At 31.4% G+C, this 24,707-nt stretch overlaps 1 protein-coding gene across 1 annotated transcript; it reads left to right on the plus strand.

Annotated features, from left to right (window-relative positions):
* Window positions 1-1,463: 1,463 nt before the first annotated feature.
* Window positions 1,464-17,259, plus strand: LOC129906671 (E3 ubiquitin-protein ligase Topors-like). The gene is made up of 4 exons (XM_055982544.1): window positions 1,464-2,417; window positions 2,478-2,695; window positions 2,771-3,040; window positions 14,792-17,259. The coding sequence occupies exons 1-4, from the start codon at window positions 2,130-2,132 to the stop codon at window positions 16,587-16,589; spliced, it is 2,574 nt and encodes an 857-aa protein (XP_055838519.1). The 5' UTR covers window positions 1,464-2,129; the 3' UTR covers window positions 16,590-17,259.
* The last annotated feature ends 7,448 nt before the right edge of the window (window positions 17,260-24,707 follow it).

A 24,707-nucleotide genomic window follows, 5' to 3' on the forward strand; every position in this document is an offset into this window, starting at 1 on the left:
ACTGACAGTGACATTAGGGGTATTCACGATCTGGTGCAACAGGCCTAGTAAAAATGTAAAATTTTATTTTTTTACAATAGATCGTGAACGCCCCTTTTCTTATCTATAGTAAATATTGAAGCATGAATGAAATCCATGATGTTTTTTTTTTTTTAACAGGGTTGTTCCTCCACTGTTGCTTCTTCTTTTTTTCCATTTTTTATAATTTAATTCTTTGTTTTGTTTGGGTTGATTAATTTTCACAAATTATTTTACATCAAAAGAAACTAAATTACGGGACATGAGTACCGACAAGCCGACATCCATAATAAACAGATTAAAAATGACAAACTGTTTATGATGGGCGACGCAACGGTGAGCTGCCATCTGTCAAAAATAATTTTACTCTATTGTATTTTTATTTTGCAATAGGTCTAGGGTATAGCAAAAGTGCAAGACTGTTGTAAAAATTTAATCCGTATATTTTGTTGTTGTAGTGTTATAAGATTTTACACTTTTGCACTGATACAAGACCAGTTGCATCGGATCGTGAATACCCCTATTAGGTATATATATACTAAAATTTTCTTGTATATAAAACTGAACTGGGGTTCAGCTGACTCTCACTTGATCCACAACTGTACAACCCACTCAAAGTTGAACCTGGTTCAAGAGTTAACTCGAGTTCAGCTGATTCGTGGGTTAACCCTTAATTTGTACAACTGGCCCTTAGTAACTCAAAATTCCTGTTTTTTTAGTTATGACAGTAGGTGTGTTTTTTATATCCACTTGGGCTTAACTGGACAAAAAAAACGCATCAGGACTTAACCTGAAATCTTGGCAGCACTGTAAATTGAATTTTCCGAAAGCACAAGACACAACAAAAATTTAGAGTCGTAATATTTTTCGCTTTCGAGTTTTTCTTGTATTTTTCATGTATGTTTTACAAAGAGATAAAAAATGTATGCTAGCACAAATAGTTTAATACATTTTGTCATTCCAAACGTCAGTTTTCACGTTTGTAAGCAAAGTTCTAAACAATTTATAAAAAAATTAGTTTGGTAGCACAGATTTAAAACTGCTCAAAAAGTTAAGCCCTGAGAAATCTCCGGGCTAAACAACTAAGCCAACGGGGTGTTGTTGTACCTATTTAACATGTAAATTGCTTAGCCCCGACTCTGCGTTCTTTTTTTGTTCAGTTAAGCCCGGTGGTAATAAAAAAACACAACTAATTTTCAAGTAAATGAGCGATAAATTCTCAAAAATATGTGTCATTCAATTGAGCTTATTGGCCCAATGTAATGTTGGGTTCTATTTAAAAATACGAAAACACCCTATATTTTTCCAAGAGCATTATCAAACAGAACTCCACAAAACACCCACCCTTATTAAATAATTTCAAATCAAACATACCTCACAAGCATTTTCGAAACAACAACAACAACAACAATAAAAAAGGCCCTTTCATTTTGTTTCGAATTTCGATTATCACATCGACTTGTCGAACCTCGAACACAGCAGAAGTCATTCCATTCCACCCTGAGAAAAAGAAACAATTCCTTTGGTTATATTTTGTTTTACACATAACTCTAGCCAATACAAAATTAAACCATTTCTCTTATTTAAAATTGTGAAAGTTAACTTTTTTGTTAAAAACTAAGTTTGTATTGTATCTATTTGTTAAATAAAAGACCATCAATTTTTAATTTATTTTAGTGAATTAGTCCGAATTTTATTATCGACATTCGAAGTTAGAAAAAAAAATCTTACCAAAAAAAATAGAAGAGAAAAAAAAAAAGTGACATCGCTGTCACTTTTTCTAACATCAAACCCAACAAACCAGCCACAAGCAGCAGCACCAGCAAAAATCATCGTAATCATGAGCAGCAGCAGCAGCAGCTGTGTAGACATTTTGTGGAGTTTTTCTCGCGAGTGAATTACGAATTACCTACAATTTTCCGGATTTTCTTTTTCTTTGTACCGTGAACATTTTTACTTCCCCAAAAACTCTGACTCTGCTCTTCGTTGATTGATTTTCCATTTTTTCCATTCGAAAAATAGTTTTTCGAAACAAAAAATAAAATACATAAAACATTGTGGACATTTTGATTTTCTTTTTTTTTTGCTGTTGCTACTTCTGCACAATAATTATGGCCGAATCTCCAGTGTTGGATTTTCGCAATGATTTCAGTCCAACAATTCCAGAAATCACAATCAATGTCCAGTGTCCATCGACCCCTGGACCACAACTTAATATTAAATCTCCAGAATTAAGCACTGCGAGCAGTGCTGAAGAGACAGAAACTACTGCCCGGGCCGATGGTACCAATTCGCCACCTCCGAATTGTGCAATTTGCCTCGGAAAATGCAAAAACAAGTGTTTCACTGATTCGTGCATGCATCAATTCTGTTTCAAGTGTTTACTTGAATGGAGCAAGGTATTATCTTTGATGAGTCATCTGGAGTACTTTTACATGTTTTTTCTTATTCTTACACAGGTCAAACCAGAGTGTCCTTTGTGCAAGCAAACCTTTAAATCCATTATACACAATGTCAAATCATTTGATCAGTTCGAGGAGTATCTGGTGCAACAGCCAGTGCCGGTATCACCAAATCCGGATTCGTTTGCTCCATTCACAATACCAGCACACCTTTATCCAAGACTGCCGTCATTATATAATCGACCTGTTCACATCTATATGGATGATTTGGCCATGTTAGAATGAATAGAGTACTTCCACAAGAGTTCTGGCAATTCTAATATTTTGTTGTTGTTTTGTTGTCTTTTAAGGAATACATTGGATTTAACAGGAACTTCATCTTCGACATCAAATAATGCCAATGCTAATGTGATTCGTAGTAGTTCGACATATTATCGAAGAATACTGCCACCACCGTCTCAGTTGTTGGACATGTATAGTCAGGAAACTATACAAGGCGAGACGGGCAGTGGTAGCTTGAGTCAACTATGGAGAAGATATGTTTATGATAGAAAATTGTTTGCACTGCCATTGGCCGATGTTAGTGGAAGATTTCGAGAAAGCAGTGCTCGTTTTTATAGGTAAGTAATTTAATGAATGAAATTTGTAACAATCAACTGTATTTTGAAACTTATTATGAATAAGGGATGAAGGCACAGTAGAAATTAATTAAACTAGAAAAGATGGTTGGAAATTTAAACACAACTGTCACAATGAATAAGTTTATGAACTCTTAGAATAAATTTCTTCATTGAGAAATACAACTCATTAAATGAATCGTTTTCATTTAAAAATGAGCATAAGAGCAAAATAGACTTTAAATAATGTTTTTGATTTTTCCGGAATTACCCAGCTGAAGCGAAAAGAAAATTTTTGAAGTGAAAACTTCTTTAGTAACGAAGCGATTTGAAACAAGATGAAACGAAAAAGCTACAGGAAAAATCAATTGATTATAACTTTTTTGTTTTTATAGGTAGATGAATAAAATTTATACAGTAGATAAGTAATTAAATAAACTATAATTGTGCAAAATTTCAATTAATTTCAACATCGTGAGATAACGGTAAAAAAATGTTTTTTTTTTTCTAAACACTTTATACAGCTATGGACAAAGAAATAGCACACTTTTGATTTTTCTTACAAAAATTGGATTTATTTGGGACCTTTTAACTTATATATTATAATTTTTATATCAGGGCATGGATTAGCTTATAGGGATTCATAAAATTAATAATTATAAATTATTTAATTTCAATTCAATTTTTAAAAATTATAATTTGTAGAGAATACCCTTTTTTCTTGTGGACAAAGAAATAGCACACATTCCGAAAATCATAAAAATAATCATTTCTAAGCAAAAATTCTTACAATTTCCAATAAATTCAGTACTACTAAGTTGGTAACTTGTTGGTAGACCACAGTTTTTCAAAGTTCCTTCGCACCTCTTTGGTAAACTTTCAACTAACGTCTGGTATCCACTTTGTGGTGTACGGTACCACGCTTTTTTGATTCTGGCCCAAAGATCGTTTGAATTTTCTTTTCCCACGCTTAACCTTGACATCAATTTATAAATTTTCTATGGGGTTAAGATTGTGAATTTGAGATGGCTAAGTGCAAACATCGATTTTTTCGTCCGAAAACCTATCTTGTACTATTTCTGATGCATGTTTGGGTCATTGTCATGTATGAATATCTAATTAACTGGCGAGAAATATAGTCCAGTCAAGTTATACTTTTGCTGAGAAATAATTCGCAACTGCAATTCGTACCTAAAATATGAAAGTACACTAGTACAGGAACTAAACCCCCCATTTTCCTAACAAATGTCTGGACGACTTTGGCCGCCATTTTGTTTTGAACAGTTTTGCGACTATAGCTTGTAGTTCGGCTAGTTTTGGTGTTAGAGAAAAATAATATGAGACAAACTTGTAGTAAATTTTATTTCCCACAAAATATATTTTATAACTTTTTACTCTAAAACCCACCATTTAGGAATTATAATGATTTTCGTAAAATGCTATGCTCACTTTTTTTTATAAGCACCATAACTTTTTATTTTAAACTTTTATCAAAAAATTGTTGTTATAAAAATTGAAGAACTATTAATCAACTATGTTTTTCTCATATAAGGTTTTTTTCTCCGACGTACCGTTCCCTCACTAGAACGAAAAATCAATAAAAAAATTATAAAAAAACAGGGTGAGGGGAGAGCACGATAACTATGGCGCTGAGATTTGATAACTGTATTTTGTAGAAGGGTTCAATACAAGTATTTTTTACTTTGGGAGGGGGGGTCTATCTAACCCCGTTTAGGCGGGAGGGGAAATTTTCTAAAAAACAACCTAATATTTAAAAATATAATATTAAAAAACAACGGCAACACTAAGAGTTATGAAGGATATTTTTTCAAAAGCCACAATTAAACGCTTTATTTTAATTTTTAAATAGTGTTTTTAAAGTTAATAGTTTTTGAAATAATCGATCTCAAAGTTAAGATTAGCGAAACAAATTAAAAAAAACACTTTTGTCATGACCATTAATTTCAATACAAATTAACGGGATCGGGTCAAAATTCTGGCTTCAAAATTCTGCTTTTCAAAATTCTGCTTTTTCACCGAAAATTCTGTTTTTCAAAATTCTGCTTTTTTTCTATTCGGTTTTTCAAAATTCTGCTTTTTAAAATTCTGCTTTTCAAAATTCTGCCAGCATTTATTTGAACAAAAAAATTCTGCTAATTCTGTTTTTTTTATAGCATGGCTAAAAAAAAATACACCTCATTAATGTAATTCAACATTGGTACTTTCATAAATTTTTTTATTTAAGTGTCGCAAATATTTTTTGAAATGCATATAATGACTTTCTTTCAAATAAAATATTTATACTAATTGGAACCGATGTTGTATATTCCTTTTCTTATTCAAATTTTTGAATATTTATCTTTATTTGATAAATTAATAAATTTTTAGTTATTTTCGGAAATGTTTAATATTAAAAACCTTTTCTTAATATTTTCAAATTTATTCATTTATAAAACAAAAATTAATTCGCATTTAAAAAATGACAAATTATGTAGGTAAGTAATCAAATAAGCAGATAATTTTTCAAAAAAATGATTTTACAGAATTCTACAAAAAATTAAAAAAGGGTTTGGAAAATGTTAAAAAGCGCGCGCTTTTTAACATTTTCCAAACCCTTTTTTAATTTTTTGCAGAATTTTGAAAAGCAGAATTATGAAAAGCAGAATTTTGAAAAACAGAATTTTGAAAAACAGAATTTTGAAAAGCAGAATTTTGAAAGCAGAATTTTGTAAAGCAGAATTTTGAAAGCAGAATTTTGACAAAAGAATTTTGACCCCGGCAGAATTTTGACCCCAACCCCAAATTAACAATAAAACTACCTTCGCTGATTTTCTATGCCTTCTTGTTTTTGAGAAAATTGAAAAATGAAACAAAAAAAAACAGATTAACAATTTTTTATTTTTTTTTTACTGTTTTGATAACTTTGGTACTAACAATATCATAAACAAAAAAGATCTTATGTATTTATTACATATAGAGTTACATTTTACGCTCACCACAGAGATGCTGAGAACCCGCAAAGCAGGGCAGGCAAGGTACTTTTAAGTTAAAAAACTGTTGACATTGGCGCCTACCTGACGACTTTTCGTACCCTAAGTGGAGCAGAAAATTGCCAACTTTTTTGTTGATGGCCAAAGTTATCAGAATAGCAAAAAAAAAAAAATAAGTGAACATCTGATAAAAAAGTAAATATACGGTTTTCAGTGTTTGACAGAAAATCAGCCAAGGTAGTAAATTTTGTATTGAAATTTATGGTCATGACAAAAATATTATTGAATGTGTTTTTTTTTTTTTTAACTTGTTTCGCTAATTTTAACTTTGAGATCGATTATTTCAAAAACTATTAATTTTAAAACACTATTTAAAATTAAAATAAAGCGTTTAATTGTGGGTTTTGAAAAAAATATCCTTCATAACTCTTAGTGTTGCCGTTGTTTTTTAATATTTTTTTTAAATATTAGGTTGTTTTTTAGAAAATTTCCCCTCCCGCCTAAACGGGGTTAGATAGACCCCCCCTCCCAAAGTAAAAAATACTTGTATTGAACCCTTCTACAAAATACAGTTATCAAATCTCAGCGCCATAGTTATCGTGCTCTCCCCTCACCCTGTTTTTTTATAATTTTTTTTATTGATTTTTCGTTCTAGTGAGGGAACGGTACGTCGGAGAAAAAAACCTTATATGAGAAAAACATAGTTAATTAATAGTTCTTCAATTTTTATAACAACAATTTTTTGATAAAAGTTTAAAATAAAAAGTTATGGTGCTTATAAAAAAAAAGTGAGCATAGCATTTTACGAAAATCATTATAATTCCTAAATGGTGGGTTTTAGAGTAAAAAGTTATAAAATATATTTTGTGGGAAATAAAATTTACTACAAGTTTGTCTCATATTATTTTTCTCTAACACCAAAACTAGCCGAACTACAAGCGATAGGCGCAAAACTGTTCAAAACAAAAAGGCGGCCAAAGTCGTCCAGACATTTGTTAGGAAAATGGGGGGTTTAGTTCCTGTACTAGTGTACTTTCATATTTTAGGTACGAATTGCAGTTGCGAATTATTTTTCAGACCTCCATACAACCAAATATAATTTGACTGGACTAATATGGTTCCTCGGTATTCTTATGTAATATTAAGACAAAAGAATTTATCAATTCTGCCATCCACCTAACCAATGGGTCCTTACCATGCCAGGAAAATGCGCCCTAGACCATCAAATTTCGACATAGTTGGCTTTAAAAAAATTTTAACTTTTTTTGTAAACATGGTAGAAATATGATTGATACCTACGTCATATAAAAGGTGAAATAAGCTTTCAGATGGTATACAATTTATCATAGGTTGTCATTTAAAAAAATATATTTAATGGTGTTAGAAGAGAAAAAAAAATTGATTTTTTTGCTTTTTTGATGTAAAGTGATTGGGCTAAAAAAATTCTAGCTCTTTTTGTAGATGTTGTATAGACATGGTCGATATAAATATTTTGAGCTGAAACAATAAGCTTTTAGTATATAACATTTACTATAGGTTGTCATATAAAGAACATGGATTTAAAGGTGATAGAATAAAAAAAGGTAGATTTTTTCGATTTTTTTTTTGCAAGAAAAATGATTTTTTAAGGATTCATTTCTACCACGTGTGAGTTGCACACATGATTTTTTTTAACCCTCTGTAGGCACACCTTTTTTTTGTGACGTGATAGGCACACGAGTGCGAATTCGGTTTATACCTTTTCATGTCGCTAGAACTTTTTTCGGTCACTCACAATATTTTATAGAGAATCAAGTATGAAATTGATTTAGAATATTCCGAGGAATTCGAATATTGTACTCACAATTCCGAAAAAAAAATATTTTCACCCCTATACAGAGACTTTTTTGTGACCACTTTTTTGAAAAGTCGTAATTTTTTTATTTTTGTACTGCCAAATTCGCACCCGTGTGCCGACAGGGGGTTAAGTCTCCAAAGTCACAATTGAACATATTACCAAAAAAAAATACCATCAAGTAGGTACCTATTTTGTCAAAGTCGAAATAAAAATACAAAAAATCATAAAATTCAAGAAATAACTTCAAGCTTTTTTCAAATTTAGATTTATTCAGACTTATTTTTGATTACAATAGAGTACATAATTATGTTTGAGATACATTGCTATTAAAAAAAAAAAACTGACTTAGAATTGGTCTAGTTTCAAGAAAAAACTTAAAAAAATAAATTTTACAACAAAAGCAAAAACAATTACATAAATTTCGTTCAAGATTTCGTTGAGCTTTTTTTTTGTATGGAGAATTTCGTTTCGCTTCAGCTGCGTACTAGCCTTTAAACCTAGTAGGTACATGCTTGTGAAGCAAGTCGTGTATTCATACAAATTTGTATTTTGTGTTCACCCGTGAACGTTTCTGTGGAGAAAAAAAGTGGAGAGTTTTGCTTCACGAGCGATGAAATACTGGGGGTCAATTCCCGATCTGTGAAACTGTGAAGTGATAAAAAATTTATCATTTCAGTTTTCATATGAAAAATTTTTGAAGTTTTTAAAATTTATTTTATTTAATTTTTGAAGTTTGTTTTAATTTTTTTATAAATTATAATAAATTCGATTCAGAATCGAATTTATTATGAAAACGTGATAAAACTTATCACTTCACAGTTTCACAGATCGGGAATTGACCCCGATCGTTTCACCTCAAAAGGAAAATTGATCAAAAATAAAAAAATCTCATGTATATTATGTATATTGGTTTTTGATCATATATGTATGTATATTTAACTTTTGATAATTTCAAATTGGGCTTAATGATCGATATGAAAAAATGCAATCAATTAGAAAACTAATTCATTCTTTTTCCCAACGTTTATCCGGTTTTATCCGGCTTCATCAAAGGGTTTGGATTTATTAGTTCTTAAAGAAACAATGAACAATGAAATGTTTGATGAATAAAAAACTAATAATAATTTGTACATTTAAATAATTTAAACAATTTGATAACTATTGCACTTACTTTTGTTGTTAATAAATTACATTTATTTGATTATTTATCATTTGAAGCTAGTTGGGTGAAGATGTATCTGAAATATCCAGTTTATATGATAGTAATTCATAACTTAAATTTTTTTTACATCTTTTTGTTTGTATAATTGAGCAGTAAATTTTGGAGTCATCACCATAGTATTCATTAATAAACAAATTCAGATTTTTCGTTAGCATTTCTTTTATTCAAACAAACATGATTTGTTGTTCTTTTTGAGTTAATTTGTCGTAATGAGCCAATAAATTTGAGTTTTTTGTTTATTTGTTCTCAATTTTCTTGGAAGGGAGAAAATAAACTCAGATAGGACTTTTGATTTGAAACGAGCTGTAGTTCACGTTCAAAATATGCGGGAATCTCTTTCACACAAATGAATAAGTTATTTAAATTTTGAATATTAGCAAGAGTTTCTGTACCTCATTTATATTTTTACTTGCGATATAGGTACTTTAGGGCAAGTTTAGGATTCGTAAAAAAAATCGAACTTGAGATAACAATTTTACATGACATTACGATGATGAAGAATGCCAAAAAAGTGGGTCCGGCAATTCTGTCTGTGTGTCTGTCTCTATCTGGAGCTGCACCCTAAACGAGTGAAGTGATTTTCTTCAAACTTGGTAGTTAGCAGTTTTTGGTGATTCCCTAGAGGGGAAATTGAAATTTCTTTTTTATGACCAAAACTAACGGTACCTGCCATATAACGGAAATAGAAAAGCTAATTTTTTTCAAAAACGGCTCTAACGATTTTGATTAAAATTTTTGTGTTTAGTACTACACATAAGAGCCAACTTTTAAAATAAAAAAAATATTTTTTGTACCGTTAACGGTACCTGTCATAGAACGGTTTTTTTCGTTTCTGAATATCTCGTACAACATTAACCCGATTTAAATGAAAATTTTTATAAAAAAGTGTGTAAGTAAAGATAATATTAAAATTTTAGAAAATTTTCAAAAAACTCATTTTTGGATTTAAAAAAAATTTTTTTTGAAAAATCAATTTTTTGAAAACGGATCAATGAAAAATTTTGAAATTTAGTTTTTATGTGTAAATTAATTATTTCTTCAAAATGGCATACCAACTTTTTTTTTGAAAAATGTTAAAAAATTTGTATATATAAAAATTTATTTTTTTAAAAAACGGATCCTACAATTTTCGAAAATTTTTTTCTAAAAATACCTTTTTATACAAGAAATAAAATGGCATATTTTTTTTTTTTTTAAGATAATTTAAAACGGAGTTTAATTAATTATAAAAACAGATTTAATTTTTTTATACTACTTATGAAATTTCTTCAAAATATCAAATTTTAAATTTCTTGAATAAATAGCTTTAACATTATAGTTACTTTAAGCATAAGAGCAAGTACGTGCGACCCCAGTCGTGCAATTTATTTCAAATGAATTTGAAAAAAAAAGAAATGTGTGTATTTTGTTGATTATGTGCGTATTCATGAGATGAATAAACTTGAACTACTAGCGATGAATTTCACATCTTCACAAATGGAGATATAGTAAAACCTGTTTAATTGGACCACCCTTGGGACCAAAGAAAAGTGGTCCGATTAGGAGGTGGTCCACTTATAGAGGTTCATTTTTAATCGGACCGGTCCACAGTGGTCGATTTTGAGTCACTAGGTGGACTTAATTCTTTTTTATGTCTTATTGGCTTTGAATATTATTTTTAATGTGATAACGTCTTACAAATCGATGAACCCTGGTCTCCCGTTCTTCCCGTGCCTGTTAGCAGTTTTTTCACCTTAGCTGCTATATTCATTATCAATATACAGCTTAAACTATTACACTGGTTTACAAGGGTTTTGTTGCCAAAACAAAAATTTACTTTTCTGAAGGTTTTCGGTGTCCTGAACTCGAATCCGAAGTTAAAAAAAATTAATCAGCTCCCGTTTTTGAAATATTACCGTTAGACGATGCATTGGGTACTTCGGACCTTATTCTTTTATATAAGGAAAATTGTTTGAACATATTTAATTACGGTTTCTATAAGAACTGTTTTCCATCTTTCAATGCCTGTTTAAATCTTTCTGATATCTTTTTTATTGCCCGAGATATTTTTAATGGGAAAAAATATTTCTTTTTCCCAAATTTTTGACCGTTTTCGAGCCCTTTTGACCATTTTTTATTTATATCTTTTTTGTTTTGATAGATATATTAATTAAATTAACAGGAAATATAGATTAAAGCCAGGACTATATTTGTGCAATATTTCAATCATTTTCATAGTCACATTTTTGAGATAACGGTAAAAAGATGGTCTTTTTTTTGACACGTAATATCTTTTTGCATAGAGCATTTTTAAATTTGATTTATTTTTATTTTGAAAAGAGATAATATAACCTTTCATTTCATATATCACACATAACAGTTCATGCTCTACAAGCTAGACAATCTTAAACAAAGTCCTTCCGTAAAAAAAATGATCACCTTAAAAAGAGCGGATTGGTACCTGACAGAGACGAAAAAAATTGTTTGCGGCGGTTTTCGGCACTTAATTTTAGCATCAAATTAAAGGTAATGATTCAAACTACAAAATATAAAAAATTCACGATGGCACTCTTCGGCACTTTTTTTTAATCGTCCAAGAAGTAAAAAACAAACATCTGAAAACTATCAAAAAAATGCCTTACAACATTCAGTTAATAGAAATAGAATCCGACTTTTTTTTACAAAAAAACAAACTGAATTTAAAAATACATACCACTAGCATTTTCTGACATTTTTTTGTTCAGCTCAACTACTCACTTTTATCATAAACTATCACTTTGTAAACACTTGTTAACTCGCGGACGTTAAAATAGAGAGTGAGCAAATCATGAATGATTACATTGAGATTTTTTTATGTTGACAACAACTTTTTTTTAGACTTTTGACTAGCTACGATGTACTGAATCGACCAGTGTGCGGTCCATTTAGAACAAATTTTCTCTCATTCATACCTCTAACCTACGTAAAAATGACAACAAATATAGGTACCAACAAATTTCAAAAGGCTTTTAACTTTAACTTTAACATTCTTTTTCAAATCAACTTCAAAAACTCTATTGCACTGTCAAATTGTTTCCTTTGCTGAGAAACGAAAAATAAAATTAAACATTTTGAGGAATCCCCGCATATAACAAATGTAACTTTGCAAAATTGGCAAAGAAAAAAAAATGGGATGCATATGTACATGATTCTAATCCAAATAGACTCAAAGACCAAGTTGTAGCAGTTGGTGTATCTATAAGGCTTTTTTTTCTTTTAAGTCGTCATTTTTCTTGACCCATAAGTTTTTTTTTTTACTTTGGAGACTTAGAAAAAATTTAATTTCGCTTCAGCAGCGCACTAGGCTTTAGCGCCGAGTTAGAGTAAGAACGGGGCTATAGCAAATAAATAGAACTCCCTCTGAACTCACCTCTCCAATCTTTTTTAACAAACACAGTTGAGCACTGAACTGATATTAATCCATTTTTGTTTAATGTTTTGTTTTTTGTTTTTTTGAAATGTTGTAATATTTAAACGATAAATAAGCTCATTTACAACTTTTGTAAAACATAATTTTTTTTATGCAAAAACCTACCGTTTTTATATAAAAAAAAATTTTACCTTAAAAACCTTTAACCCCCTATGAGGAGCGTACGGAGAAAACTTCAGGACTTTTCACAGAATACCAACCTGTATACAAAAACCAGCGGGGGTGACGGGATCTTCCTTGCATTTTATTATTGCTGAAGTCTAATGTAGAATTCCTTTCAAACATTTGCAGTCGTTACTAAAATTCGATACTTTTTTGCTATTTACGAAATTTAAAAAGTAGTTATGTATCTCTTTTTGTGAATATATGTGTGCTGAATTGACAAGCATAACTTCATAGATATATGCATGTAAGAATACAAAAACGTACAATTTGTACGTTTGATTTATTATAAACAAATAAACAAAAACTGGGCGTGGTTGCATTTTTTTTTTAATTTGAGTTTGGTTTGACGTTCTGTATTATTCAAGGGCGAAAGAGCTGGTGAGATTTATATTTTTTTATCGCTCTGTCTTACTGCGTGCAATAGAAAAAAAAACATTGAAACAAAATCGCCCTGATATTGCATATTATATTGATTGAATGACGTCACCATTAAACCTGAAATAAAGGAATGGCTAAGCAATTTAAGTGTTAGTTGTTCGTCGATAAAAAAAAGGAGTTTACGATCATCCAGAACGACGCTATCGACTTATCGCTATCTTTTCATAACTTCCCAAAAAAAAAAAACACTCTTTCACCTTAAATATTTTGATAGACTTTTTGGGTTCTTGGTTCCTGTTATAAATAAAACATTTTTACCAATTTTCATTGGCGTAACAATTTTTTCCCAGTTTTTGTGGTACTAATTCCGAATTTCATCATGTCTTAAAAAAAAACCTTTTCACTCAAGATAATTTTGTACACTTTATACATAGATTCTTAATTCTTTTCACCAAGTTTTAAAAATTAATAAAATATAAGTCAGCTGTTATGACACCTTTCTCACACACAACTCAACCCATCAAAAAAACACCCCTTCACCAAAAATATTTTTAAGAACTTTATGAATCCCTTTATCTAAAACCTTCATCCCGAATTTTATCAGTATAGCATGTTTTTCACATGGGTTTCGGTTATATTTTACCTCTTGAAATAAAAAAACAAGCACCCTTCTTTTTAATTGGCTATAACTTTCCTTAGAGCAATCGCATTGACTATATTTTTATGCATTAGATTCAGCATCAAAAAATACCTTGAAAACATGTGTCATATGATGATATTCGACAAACAATTTTTTCAGTATATTTTTTACTTTCACCCCCTCCCTCTTGTCCGCGAAAAAACACCCTTCCACCCAACTTTTTTGTATAGACTTTCTTATCCTTGGTTCTCATTCCAAAAGCAAACTTTTTGCCAAGTTTCATGAGTGTAACAATTTTTTTTTAATGCCTATTTTACCTGTACTATTTTAAGTATTTGTCAAAATAAAATTCTGAAATTTGAAGGAAAAATTCCGATCTCCTTCTATGTATCTCTGCTTTTGACCATCACCTATTATTTGTTCTGAGTAAAGTGATCACCACAACCCTACAAGTGCTCACACGCTGGAGACCGAGGTTTGATCCTACAGGTGCCCAATTTTGTTTTTATTTCTTAATAAATATTAAATATTCTATATTTTTTCTTCCCAAGAAACCATATTTTACTCTACGAATTAAAATTTTCGTATTAGTTTAGATTTTAGAATATAATGTAGTTCGCTGTTGAGGATTTCAATAAAAATAGAAAGTGAAAGTGACACCTAAATTGCTGTCACCCACAAACCATACCAAAAAGGTGATCGTCACTTTGATAATCACCTTTTATTGTGATGATCAACAATCACCTTAACCGATTCCACCCCAGTTCTTTTTAAACAATTTTATCTATACAACTTTTCAACATCGTGGAGGTTATTATGTTAGGAGGTCGTCCAGTTACAATGATTGTTCTGTCTAACAGTTTAGGTAACAGATTAGCCGTCTTAATAGTTCGGAACAGTATTCTTACCAGATTTTCAACGAAAACAATCCCATTTTTTACCGTATTCCCATTCTTATTACTATAGGGTTCTTTTCTGTCATACAGACAATTAATATTTATATAATCTCAGTAATTAGTCTCGATACTCATTAAAAACAAAATCAATCCATTTTTAATTTTAATCTTTTCACAGAGACAACCAATCTCAAACTCATCGTTTAATTCAATGGATTAATCGTGATATTGTTTGTTTGTTGCGCAACACCGATCATGATGTTAATTCCGTTATGGAACAAATCAATACCTGGCTTTTGACCGTAAACATTCTATCGCCGGAATTCAGAAGGCGCCTACAACCATTCCTGGGCACAAAGACTGCTCATTTTATTCACGAGTTGAACAATTTCGCTCGCAGTCCATATGACATGATCGGCTACGATCGCGTCGTCCAATATTCTTCAAACAGTGCCGAAGAAATTGTTATAGAATTTTCTTCTACATCATCAGCTGGCTCAGATGTTGAGAGCGTCTACAATATACTATCAGATCCAGGCACTAGCAGACGCACTAGCTCACAACCAAATGCAACACAAGCCAACAGCGGTGGTGGTTTTAACTTGTACACGACATCAACAACAGCATCTTCACAGGCATCGGCTATCAATCTTTCCACACATAATCGCGGTGCAAGCGGTGAATCAAGCGAAGGAACGACCACAACATCAACTGTAGAGGTGATCAACGCTCCTACTTCAGAACGACCAGATAACATCGTATTATCATCAACCAGTAGTGATGAGTGTGAATTTGTCCTTGAACAAAAGCCACCACACTTGCGAACTCCAGAAATGGTAAGTTTGAATTCAAATTCCGACAGCGACGTGGTCTTCGTCCAGGAGACGAAAACCACTCCCATGCCATCAGGAATAGCAAAGTGGGCCTCTACAAATAGTACTCGAGTCCGTCGGGCACAACGTAGGCGAGCTAATCCTTCTTTGAATAACACTTCATTCAGTACTTCAAACTCTGATTCTGATGGATTTAACTATGCAGACACATGCCCTTCAACATCCAAAAAAATTAAGCTAGATGGAAGGGAAGAAAATGCAGCTGCAGAAACAAGTACTGGTGCTCCTGCAGATTTTAGTCCAGAAAATGACCCCATACCTAAAGTAAAAGAAGAGTTCAACCAAGGAGCATCCACATCAACTGGTTTGCAGAGTCGTTACCGTGGTGTACGACCAAATAATGTTCGTACACGTTACTATAGACCCGTAAATGATACAAGTGACAGTGATGATTTGGACGATAGTAGGTCATCGGCTTCAGACTCTGGTCTTACAACAGAGATATCCAATTCAGATTCAGACTCTGATACATCATGGTCGAAATCTCGACGCAAAAGCAACAAACAGTCACTCAAACGTTCCCGCCACCGAAAACTAAGCAAAACCACCGCCAGCAGTCGAAAATCTCGGCGGCAACTTCCTGCTCCATCAACAAAATCCAAACGCAACAAACGAACCAAAAGCAACAAAACCGTTCCCAACAACAAATCCACATCGTCAAAGAAAAAGAAGACAATCAAACGTTCACGAAGGAAATCCTCAAAAAGCAAATCAACGCGAACGAAAAGGCGAATTGTTTCACAAACTTCATCATCCGATGAAGATGAAGAACTTATAAAGATCAATGTAGACGCCCAGCCTTGGACAAGTACACTTTCATCTCCAATTTCAACTCCCCATCGCCAGAGTGAAAATGAACCCACTCAGTCGACATCGGCACAGCTAAGATCGGTGACATCATCACCAGCTTCTAATTCAACGACTACCAGTGATGCAAACGAAGCCGCAGGACCAGGACGTCCCAGTTCCAATGCAACCTTAGCTGCACCTGCTGATTCCTTTACTCCGAGTTCTCCAGATCTGCCGCTGGACGCAGATGATAATCCAAATGCTAAATTGCCCATATACTCCGATTCTGAATAAAAAGCAAAAAGAAATCAAAAGCAAAGCAGAAACCTCCAATATATGGAAAAGAATTACATTTTTCTAAAATATTGTTTTAAGAAACCGGTTGTTTCTATCAGAATAGAAAGCATTAAAATAATTTTGTAAGTTTGTTCAAATATTTTTAATTTAAATTATAAACATAAAAAAAAACGTTATGCTGTTCATACCGTGCTGTCAAGTTTATAAGAAATTTACAAACGTAAAGCATGGTTTAGAGAGAGAGAACTACATTGATGGTATCGAGTTATCAATATCAGTACTGCAGTCTATAAAAAAAAGTCCAAGTTACTCGATACCATTAAAAAGTTACTTAAACATGCTTTGCTATCTGATCAACTGGTCTTAAAGCTTGACAGTTAACTCTAAAATGTTTAGGTATGACAGAAATTGTAAGTAAGTGATGCGGACATTATTATGAAACAGTGAAAGCACTCAACTGATTTTAGGTATTTTTCCCCCCAAAAAAACTTCTGTAAGTATATTTCCATCCACTACAGAAGCTTTTATCTGCTTCCCATTAAAATAATACAAGCAAGTGGCTGTAAAGCAGACTCAAAAAATATTAAGTTCTGTCGTTAGCACGACTATAACGATCTTATTTTATAAATATATTAAAATAAATTAAGATAAACCTCTAGTTGTAAAATTTAAAAATAATTGTGTTTTATTTATTAAAGAAAAAAAAATTTTGTTCCAGAAAGATTTTAAAACGACTAAACAAAATCGATAGCAGGTTTTGATTTGGATTGACAGTTTGTAATTAGCACATATTGTATTCCTTACCTATCGTAGCATATCTTTAAAGTAGGGGAGCCTACCCAACAGTGAGACACTCTGAATAACTCCTAACAACTCCGAACAGATATGACGTAAAACGTTGCACCTTTTCCCATAAACAACAACAAAAATTCTTTTGACAAATCCAATTTGTATTTGTTTTCCAGCAGGGGAAGTTCCGTTTATACCTATCCAATCAAAATTTTACAAGATTAAATACATTTTCGCTTAACTCATTTAGTTCTGACCAATGAGAAAAATGTTAATCTCTTCGATAATTCCATATCGTTCCTCGCAATTGTTGCCAACCCAAAAATCACATGGCATAGCTTAACATAACTTTAGAATTCGTAACTCTAGTTTTTCGTAACTTCGGTTTCGCGTAACTTTGACGGCCGTAACTCTGTCGCCCGTAACTCTGGTATTCGTAACTTCGTCGGTTTCCCCTTATCTATAGTAATGTCGTTTTCCAAAATTATGGGAGTGAATCACTCCTTTTTCGTGCAATTTTGGAATTTGTTCACGAAGAATTTGACAAGTGGAGGGATTTGACGTTTGCTTTGCATGTGTTTGTAATACGAAATAATGAATAAAATAATAACACAATCTTTTAAATTCACTTTTAGTGATTTTTCACAATACTTTATTGAATTTTTTTTGTAAATAAATATAATTTCCTTCACAAAAAAAAATTTAAAACAACCACCCAACAATTTGACAAGCAGTCCATGAAGTCAAATGTAGAAGTATTGGTAAACACTCCGTCACTCCTTCAAAATTTTGGGAGTGAAGAATTCACTCCAAAAATGCACTCCTTTTTTCAATTTTGGAATTTGAAATCACTCCTTTTGGAGTGATTATATAGCTAGGAGTGTCACTCCTTGAATTTTGGAAAATGACATAAATATTGAAGCATGAATGATGTTTTTTTCTCCTCCACCGTTGCTTCTTCTTTTTTTCCATTTTTTATAATTTAATTCTTTGTTTTGTTCGGGTTAATTAATTTTCACTAATTATTTTTCATCAAAAGAAACTAAATTACGGGACATGAGTAGCGACAACCATTATAAACAGAATAAAAAAGACAAACTGTTTATCATGGGCGACGCGACGGTGAGCTGCCGTCTGTTAAAAATAATTTTACTCCATTGTATTTTTATTTTGCAATAGGAGGTGTGTTTTTTATTACCACCGGTCTTAACTGGACAAAAAAAACGCCTCGGGGCTTAACCTGAAATCTTGGCAGCACTGTATATTGAATGTTCCGAAAACAGCAGACACAACAAAAATTTAGAGTTGTCATATTTTTCGCTTTTGTCATTTTCTTGTATTTTTCATGTATGTTTTACAAAGAGATACAAAAAATTATGCTAGCAAAACTATTTTAATACATTTTGTCCTTCCAAACGTGAGTTTTCACGTTTTTAAACAAATTCTAAACAATTTATGAAAAAATTAGTTTGGTAGCACAGATTTAAAACTCTTCAAAAAGTTAAGCCCAGAGAAATCTCCGGGCTAAACAACTAAGCCCAAGGGGCTAAGGTGTTGTTGTATTTAACATGTAAATTGCTTAGCCCATACTGCGTTTTTTTTGTCCAGTTAAGACCGGTTGTAATAAAAAACACACCTAGGGTTAGGGTATAGCAAAAGTGCAAGACCATTGTAAAATCTCAATCCATATATTTTGTTGTTGTAGTGTTGTAAGATTTTACACTTTTGCACTTTAGCAATGATACTAGACCAGTTGCATCGGATCGCGAATACCCCTCATATTTTGGTAAAATTTTTCAATACAAATTTTGACAGCTCGTTTACCACTTTTACCACGTTTACACGGTAAAATATTTCAAAAGTAAAAGTTTAAATTTTCTACATATACCAAATTCAGATGGTAAACTTTACCATACAAAATGTCGGGGAATGTCTACCATACTTTAAAGTGTTTCCATACAAATTTAAATTTTGACAGCTCATTTACCACGTTTACGCGATTTCAAGAATACCCCGAATATAAAGAAAATCAAATGTAAGATAAGGTGCCTTTATTTAATTTTATTGGAATTTTTATACGACATAAGTTTATACTTCTGAATGCAAGAACAAGTTTTTACTTCTTTTTAACAATAACACTGGCCAACAATTTTCAAATTTTTAAAATTTTCCAGAAAGATTTATATTAAATTTTATAGATTTGGGTTCAGTAAGCTCAAAAATAATATTGGTTTTTTTCTAGCAGCTTTTGTTTTTGAAATGTTTAAATTTTCATTTTGGGAAAATATTCATGCCTAATATAGAAGAAACAGTGACTCATGGTATAAAAAGAGAAGGTATGATCATTAGAAAAAACTCAGTATCGAGAACTGTCAAAACTTATGGCTACTTAAGGTTTTGACAGCCCAGCCCATTGAAATTGTTGTTGTAAACAAATTTGTCTTGGAAATTGTTGTTGCTTTTGACTTTGCCAAATGCCAAACGTCAAAACCTTATAACCCCATTTTGTAAGATGGCGGCTCTAATGATCATACCTTGTCTTTTTATACCATGACAGTGACTCACTCCCCGGGAATCTACTCGATCCACAACCGAATCAAATTTCAATCAGTGAACTCACCGGGATGAACTGTATTATCGATCCACGAAAACACACTAAGTCAGCTATTACATGAAGCCTCAAGAGGCGCGCCTCTTTTCAAAACTAATGAGTGCAAGAGAGAAAGAAGATAAACAAAAAATTATCCGACCGGAGAGTCGTGGGCCAAAATTCTGAGACTCTTTTTTGACGTTTCTTTTTCCACTCTTTATTTTTTCAACATTCCCTTCCATTTCTTTTTGCTTCTTGGTGGAATACAACAACAACAATACTTAAATTAAAGGATAAATGTCAAATTTGAGTCTTTGACTCAAGAGGCATCGTGTAATAGTACGCGCCTCACAGAATGATTATCAAAAGAAAATTCGAAAAAAGAGTCAAGCCTCTTGAGGCTTCATGTAATAGCCGACTAAACTGCTAACTGACATATGTCATTGTTGACACTTACGTAGCCAAATGTCATTCTATCACTTCCGCATCGGTGGCTTCGGTAATAGGCATGATTCATACTAAAGCCTTAACTACATTGGCTCAAAAAGTACAAAAGTGAAAATTTTCAAACGCACTTTTGTATGTTTTTTCGGGCTAGAAAATTAAAACAAATGATACAGAATGCTTATTTTTTCGTCCAAAAATCAATTTGTAAACTTTTTTTTACAAAAAAAATTCTGCTAGAGAGAAAAAAAATATTTTCACTTTTGTACTTTTTCAAAAAGTGGTGTATGTAGTTAAGCCTTAATTTTTAAGTTTTTCTTTTTTTGAGCGTTTATTACAATTTTCAACTCAATGTATTTGCAGTCAGTAAACCTAAAAATCACATTCATTTCTATTCTAGGAGCTCTATTTTTTTTATATTTTAGTTTTCCACATTTTGGGGGTAATTTCGTACTAATTTTAAAGTTATGCTTATTTTAACTGTTTGTTAACATTTTCCAGAAATTTTATCGAACCTAATGCATTTGGGTTAATTTAGCCTAAAAATCACACTGGATGCTTTCTTGGAGCTCTATTTTCTTAAATATTTTAATTTTTGGGGTCATTTCATGCTATTTTTTTTTTTAGATTTTATTATTACAAGCGTTTTTAAAGTTTTGTTGGAAAAATTTGTTTCGAATGTAATGTACATTGACTTAATATATATAGACTGCTAGAAGCACTCTCAGGTTGGTTCCACTTGTTTCTTCCCGATACCAGCGCCTTAGACAAAGGCGGAGAATAAGTGCAACATTTTTGACACTTCATATTCGCGCTTAAAAATACCTAAAAAAAAAAATAAATAAACAAACGAAAAATATCAAAACAATTTTTTGCAAACACTTTTTTTATTATTTTTTCGTCAAATATTTAGATATTTTAAGCACTTATCCACTAAAACGAAATTTATTTCAATTAAAAACACAAAAAAAGGCACACCGCCTCCGCCATGTTTGTAGTTTGTTCTGTTCATAAAAAAATGTAAACACAAATTGAAAAAAAAATCAGGAAACGAAAATTTGAAACACTTTCTTCATTATTTTGTTCATTTATTTATTTATTTTGTTAATTTATTTGAAGTATTACACCACTAAAAAAAAAAAAAACAAATAAAAAAAAACAGAAGAAAAAAGCCGCACCGCCATGTTTGTAGTTTCTTTTGTTTATTTTGTGCGAAGTGCGAAAGGAACAAATATAGAAAACAGAGAAAGCACTACCTTTTGACAGCAAATGTCATTCATTAAAACTTCCCTCTTTTCGCCGTCTAGTAGAGCTAGAAAGACCTGGAATCATTTTTTTTTTCAATTTTTGTATGGAAAAGTCAAACGACTAGCAGTCCATATATACATTGACCTACTATAATATATGGACTGCTACACGGAGAAAAAATAAGGTATGAACCACCTTATTTCTGGTATATTTAACTTTAATGTAAAGTTTAAATAGGGATGACTCCCCAATAAAATGGAATTTACCTTACTTTTTTAGTAAATTTATAGCTTATGATTAACTTTACAGTAAAGCCTTTTTTTGTATGAATTTCTAATAGAAATTACTAGAAAGTTAGGTACATATTTAACCTTACTATAAGGCTGAAAATACTGATTTTTAAAGTAAATTGAACTTCTCTATGGAAGGTATATAATTTAGTTACAGATTGGATCAAGTAAAGTCAATTTCATTTTTATTGATTACATTTTCTAAATAAAATTGTATGCATTTATCTTACAAAAACTAAAATAAAAAAGTTGATTTTTGTAATTATTGAAAAGCATAACTAGGTAACACGTACTTAATCCTCAAAGCTATTTAGAAGTAAGTAACGTATGACCCCGTTATGTTTTTCAATAATTACAAAAATCACCTTTTTTTATTTTAATTAATTTTTGTAAGATAAATGCATACAATTTTATTTAGGCAAATATCATCAATAAAAATTAAATTGACTTTATTTGATCTAATTGTTTGCGAATTCTTCATGAATTAATGTAATTATCCCGCACTCGTCACCTAAAAGTTTTGACAAAAAATAAAAATCAAACACAAATGGAGAAAAAATGGCGCACTTTTCAATGACAGCTTTAAGAGTTTTTTCTATGTATCGAGGGTACTGATCTCTTTTGGGGAAATTTCCTAGAATTCAGTATTATTATTACTTTAGTGTAAGGTAAAATTTATTCATAGAATAGTTAAATTTGTAAAATATGTTTTACTAGAATCTTAAAGTGAAAAGATTCATACACTTTTTTGGTTGAAGGTATATTTGACTCTACGTAAAGAAAATATTGCTACTCGTAAGGTATATACTACTATAATTTGTTCACCATAACTTTCTTGTAAAAATTACTTTACGGATCCAAGAAATGTTCAATACCTAAGGTAAATTTGACTTAAAATCAAGGACTTTTTACTTTAATTACCTTACTAGTCATATGGAGTATAAAATACTAGATTCATTTTTCTCCGTGTAGTCATTCGACTTTTCCATACACAAATTGAAAAAAATTGATTCCACTTCTTTCTAGCTCTACTAGCGGTATAACTTTAGACGGCGAAAAAAGGAAATTTTTAACGAGTGACATCGGTTGTCGAAAGGCATGGTATAAAAAGACAAGGTATGATCATTAGAGCCACCATCTTACAAAATGGGGTAATAAGGTTTTGACGTTAGGCATTTGGCAAAGTAAAAAGCAACAACAATTTCCAAGACAAATTTGTTTACAACAACAATTTCAATGGGCTGGGCTGTCAAAACCTTAAGTAGCCATAAGTTTTGACAGTTCTCGATACTGAGTTTTTTCTAATGATCATACCTTCTCTTTTTATACCATGGTCGAAAGGTAGTGCTTTCTCTGTTTTTCTTTATTTGTTCCTTTCGCACTTCGCAAAACGTAAACAAACACAGCGGTGTGGCTTTTTTCTTCTGTTTTTTTTTTTATTATCTCGTTTTAGTGGTCTAAAGGCTTGGCCACACCGGAGGGTATGCGGTAGCGGTACGGGTAGAAGTAACGGTACTTGTATGAAAAAAATTCTAAACTGACATATCAACGTTCAGATGTGGAATTTTTTTCATATAAATATCGTTATCGCTACCCGTACCTTTACCGCATACCCTCCGGTGTGGCCAAGCCTTAAAACTTTAAAAAAATTAATCATGCCTATTACAGAAGACGCAGTGACTCAGTCCCCGGGAATCTACTCGATCCGCAACCGAATCAAATTTCAATCTGTGAACTCCCCGGGATGAACTGTATTATCGATCCACGAAAACACACTAAACTGCTTACCGACATATGTCATTGGTGACACTTACATAGCCAAATGTCATTCTATCACTTCCGCACCGGCGGCTTCAGTAATGAGAAATCTTGTGAAAGTGACTCTCACTCCCGCCGCAATGCATCTGCGTCTTCGGTAATAGGCATGAATATTTTATGAACAACATAATAAAAAAAAGTGTTTTAAAAACAATACAAAGTAATTTTTATATTTTTCGTTTCTTGATTTTTTATTTTTCAATTTGTGTTTACATTTTTTGATGAACAAAACAAACTACAAACATGGTGGTGGGGCTTTTTTGTGTGTTTTAGTTTAAATTATTTCGTTTTAGTGGTTAAGTGCTTAAAATATATAAATATAAAAAATATTTGAATGATAAATAATAAACAAAAGTGTTTGGAAATAAATATTAAATTGTTTTTATATTTTTCGTTTGTTATTTTTTTTTTTTAATTTTTAAGCGCGAATATGGATTGTCAAAAATGTTGCACTTATTCTCCGCTTTTGGTTAGGGTGCTAGTATCGGCAAGAAACAAGTGGAACCAACCTTAGCTGACTTCTAGCAGTCCATATATATTAAGTCAATGCATGCATATATAGTAGGTTAATGGTAATGTATTTCGGTTCAGTAAGTAAAATAAAAATTAAAAAAAAATTTTTTTTGAATAAAAAAGAATTTAACAAAAAAAAAATTGTATGTATTTTTATGCCTTTTCATGTATGAATAATTTTAAAAAAACTAATGTTGTTTTTGGAATCAGCACTCTAAATTTAGGAAAAAATGATAAACAATGGTCTGGAAAATTTTTGTGTTGAGCAGTGTAATCCAGAATTTTGTAACTGGTGTATATATACCATAAGATCTTAACCAAATGTGTACTCACCTTTATAATTTTTATACCAAATAATTCAAACTGGTATAAAGAAATGGCGTTCATCGCCCTTTTCATTTTCATACATTTTTGACATTTGTC

The sequence above is a fragment of the Episyrphus balteatus genome, chromosome 1, assembly GCF_945859705.1.
Source record: "Episyrphus balteatus chromosome 1, idEpiBalt1.1, whole genome shotgun sequence".
Lineage (NCBI taxonomy): Eukaryota > Metazoa > Arthropoda > Insecta > Diptera > Syrphidae > Episyrphus > Episyrphus balteatus.

Coding starts and splice junctions, on each gene's coding strand:
- LOC129906671 (XM_055982544.1), top strand. CDS start 2,130: ATGGCCGAATCTCCAGTGTTGGATTTTCGCAATGATTTCAGTCCAACA. Junction 2,418..2,477: donor GTTTACTTGAATGGAGCAAG/GTATTATCTTTG, acceptor ATTCTTACACAG/GTCAAACCAGAGTGTCCTTT. Junction 2,696..2,770: donor TATATGGATGATTTGGCCAT/GTTAGAATGAAT, acceptor TTGTCTTTTAAG/GAATACATTGGATTTAACAG.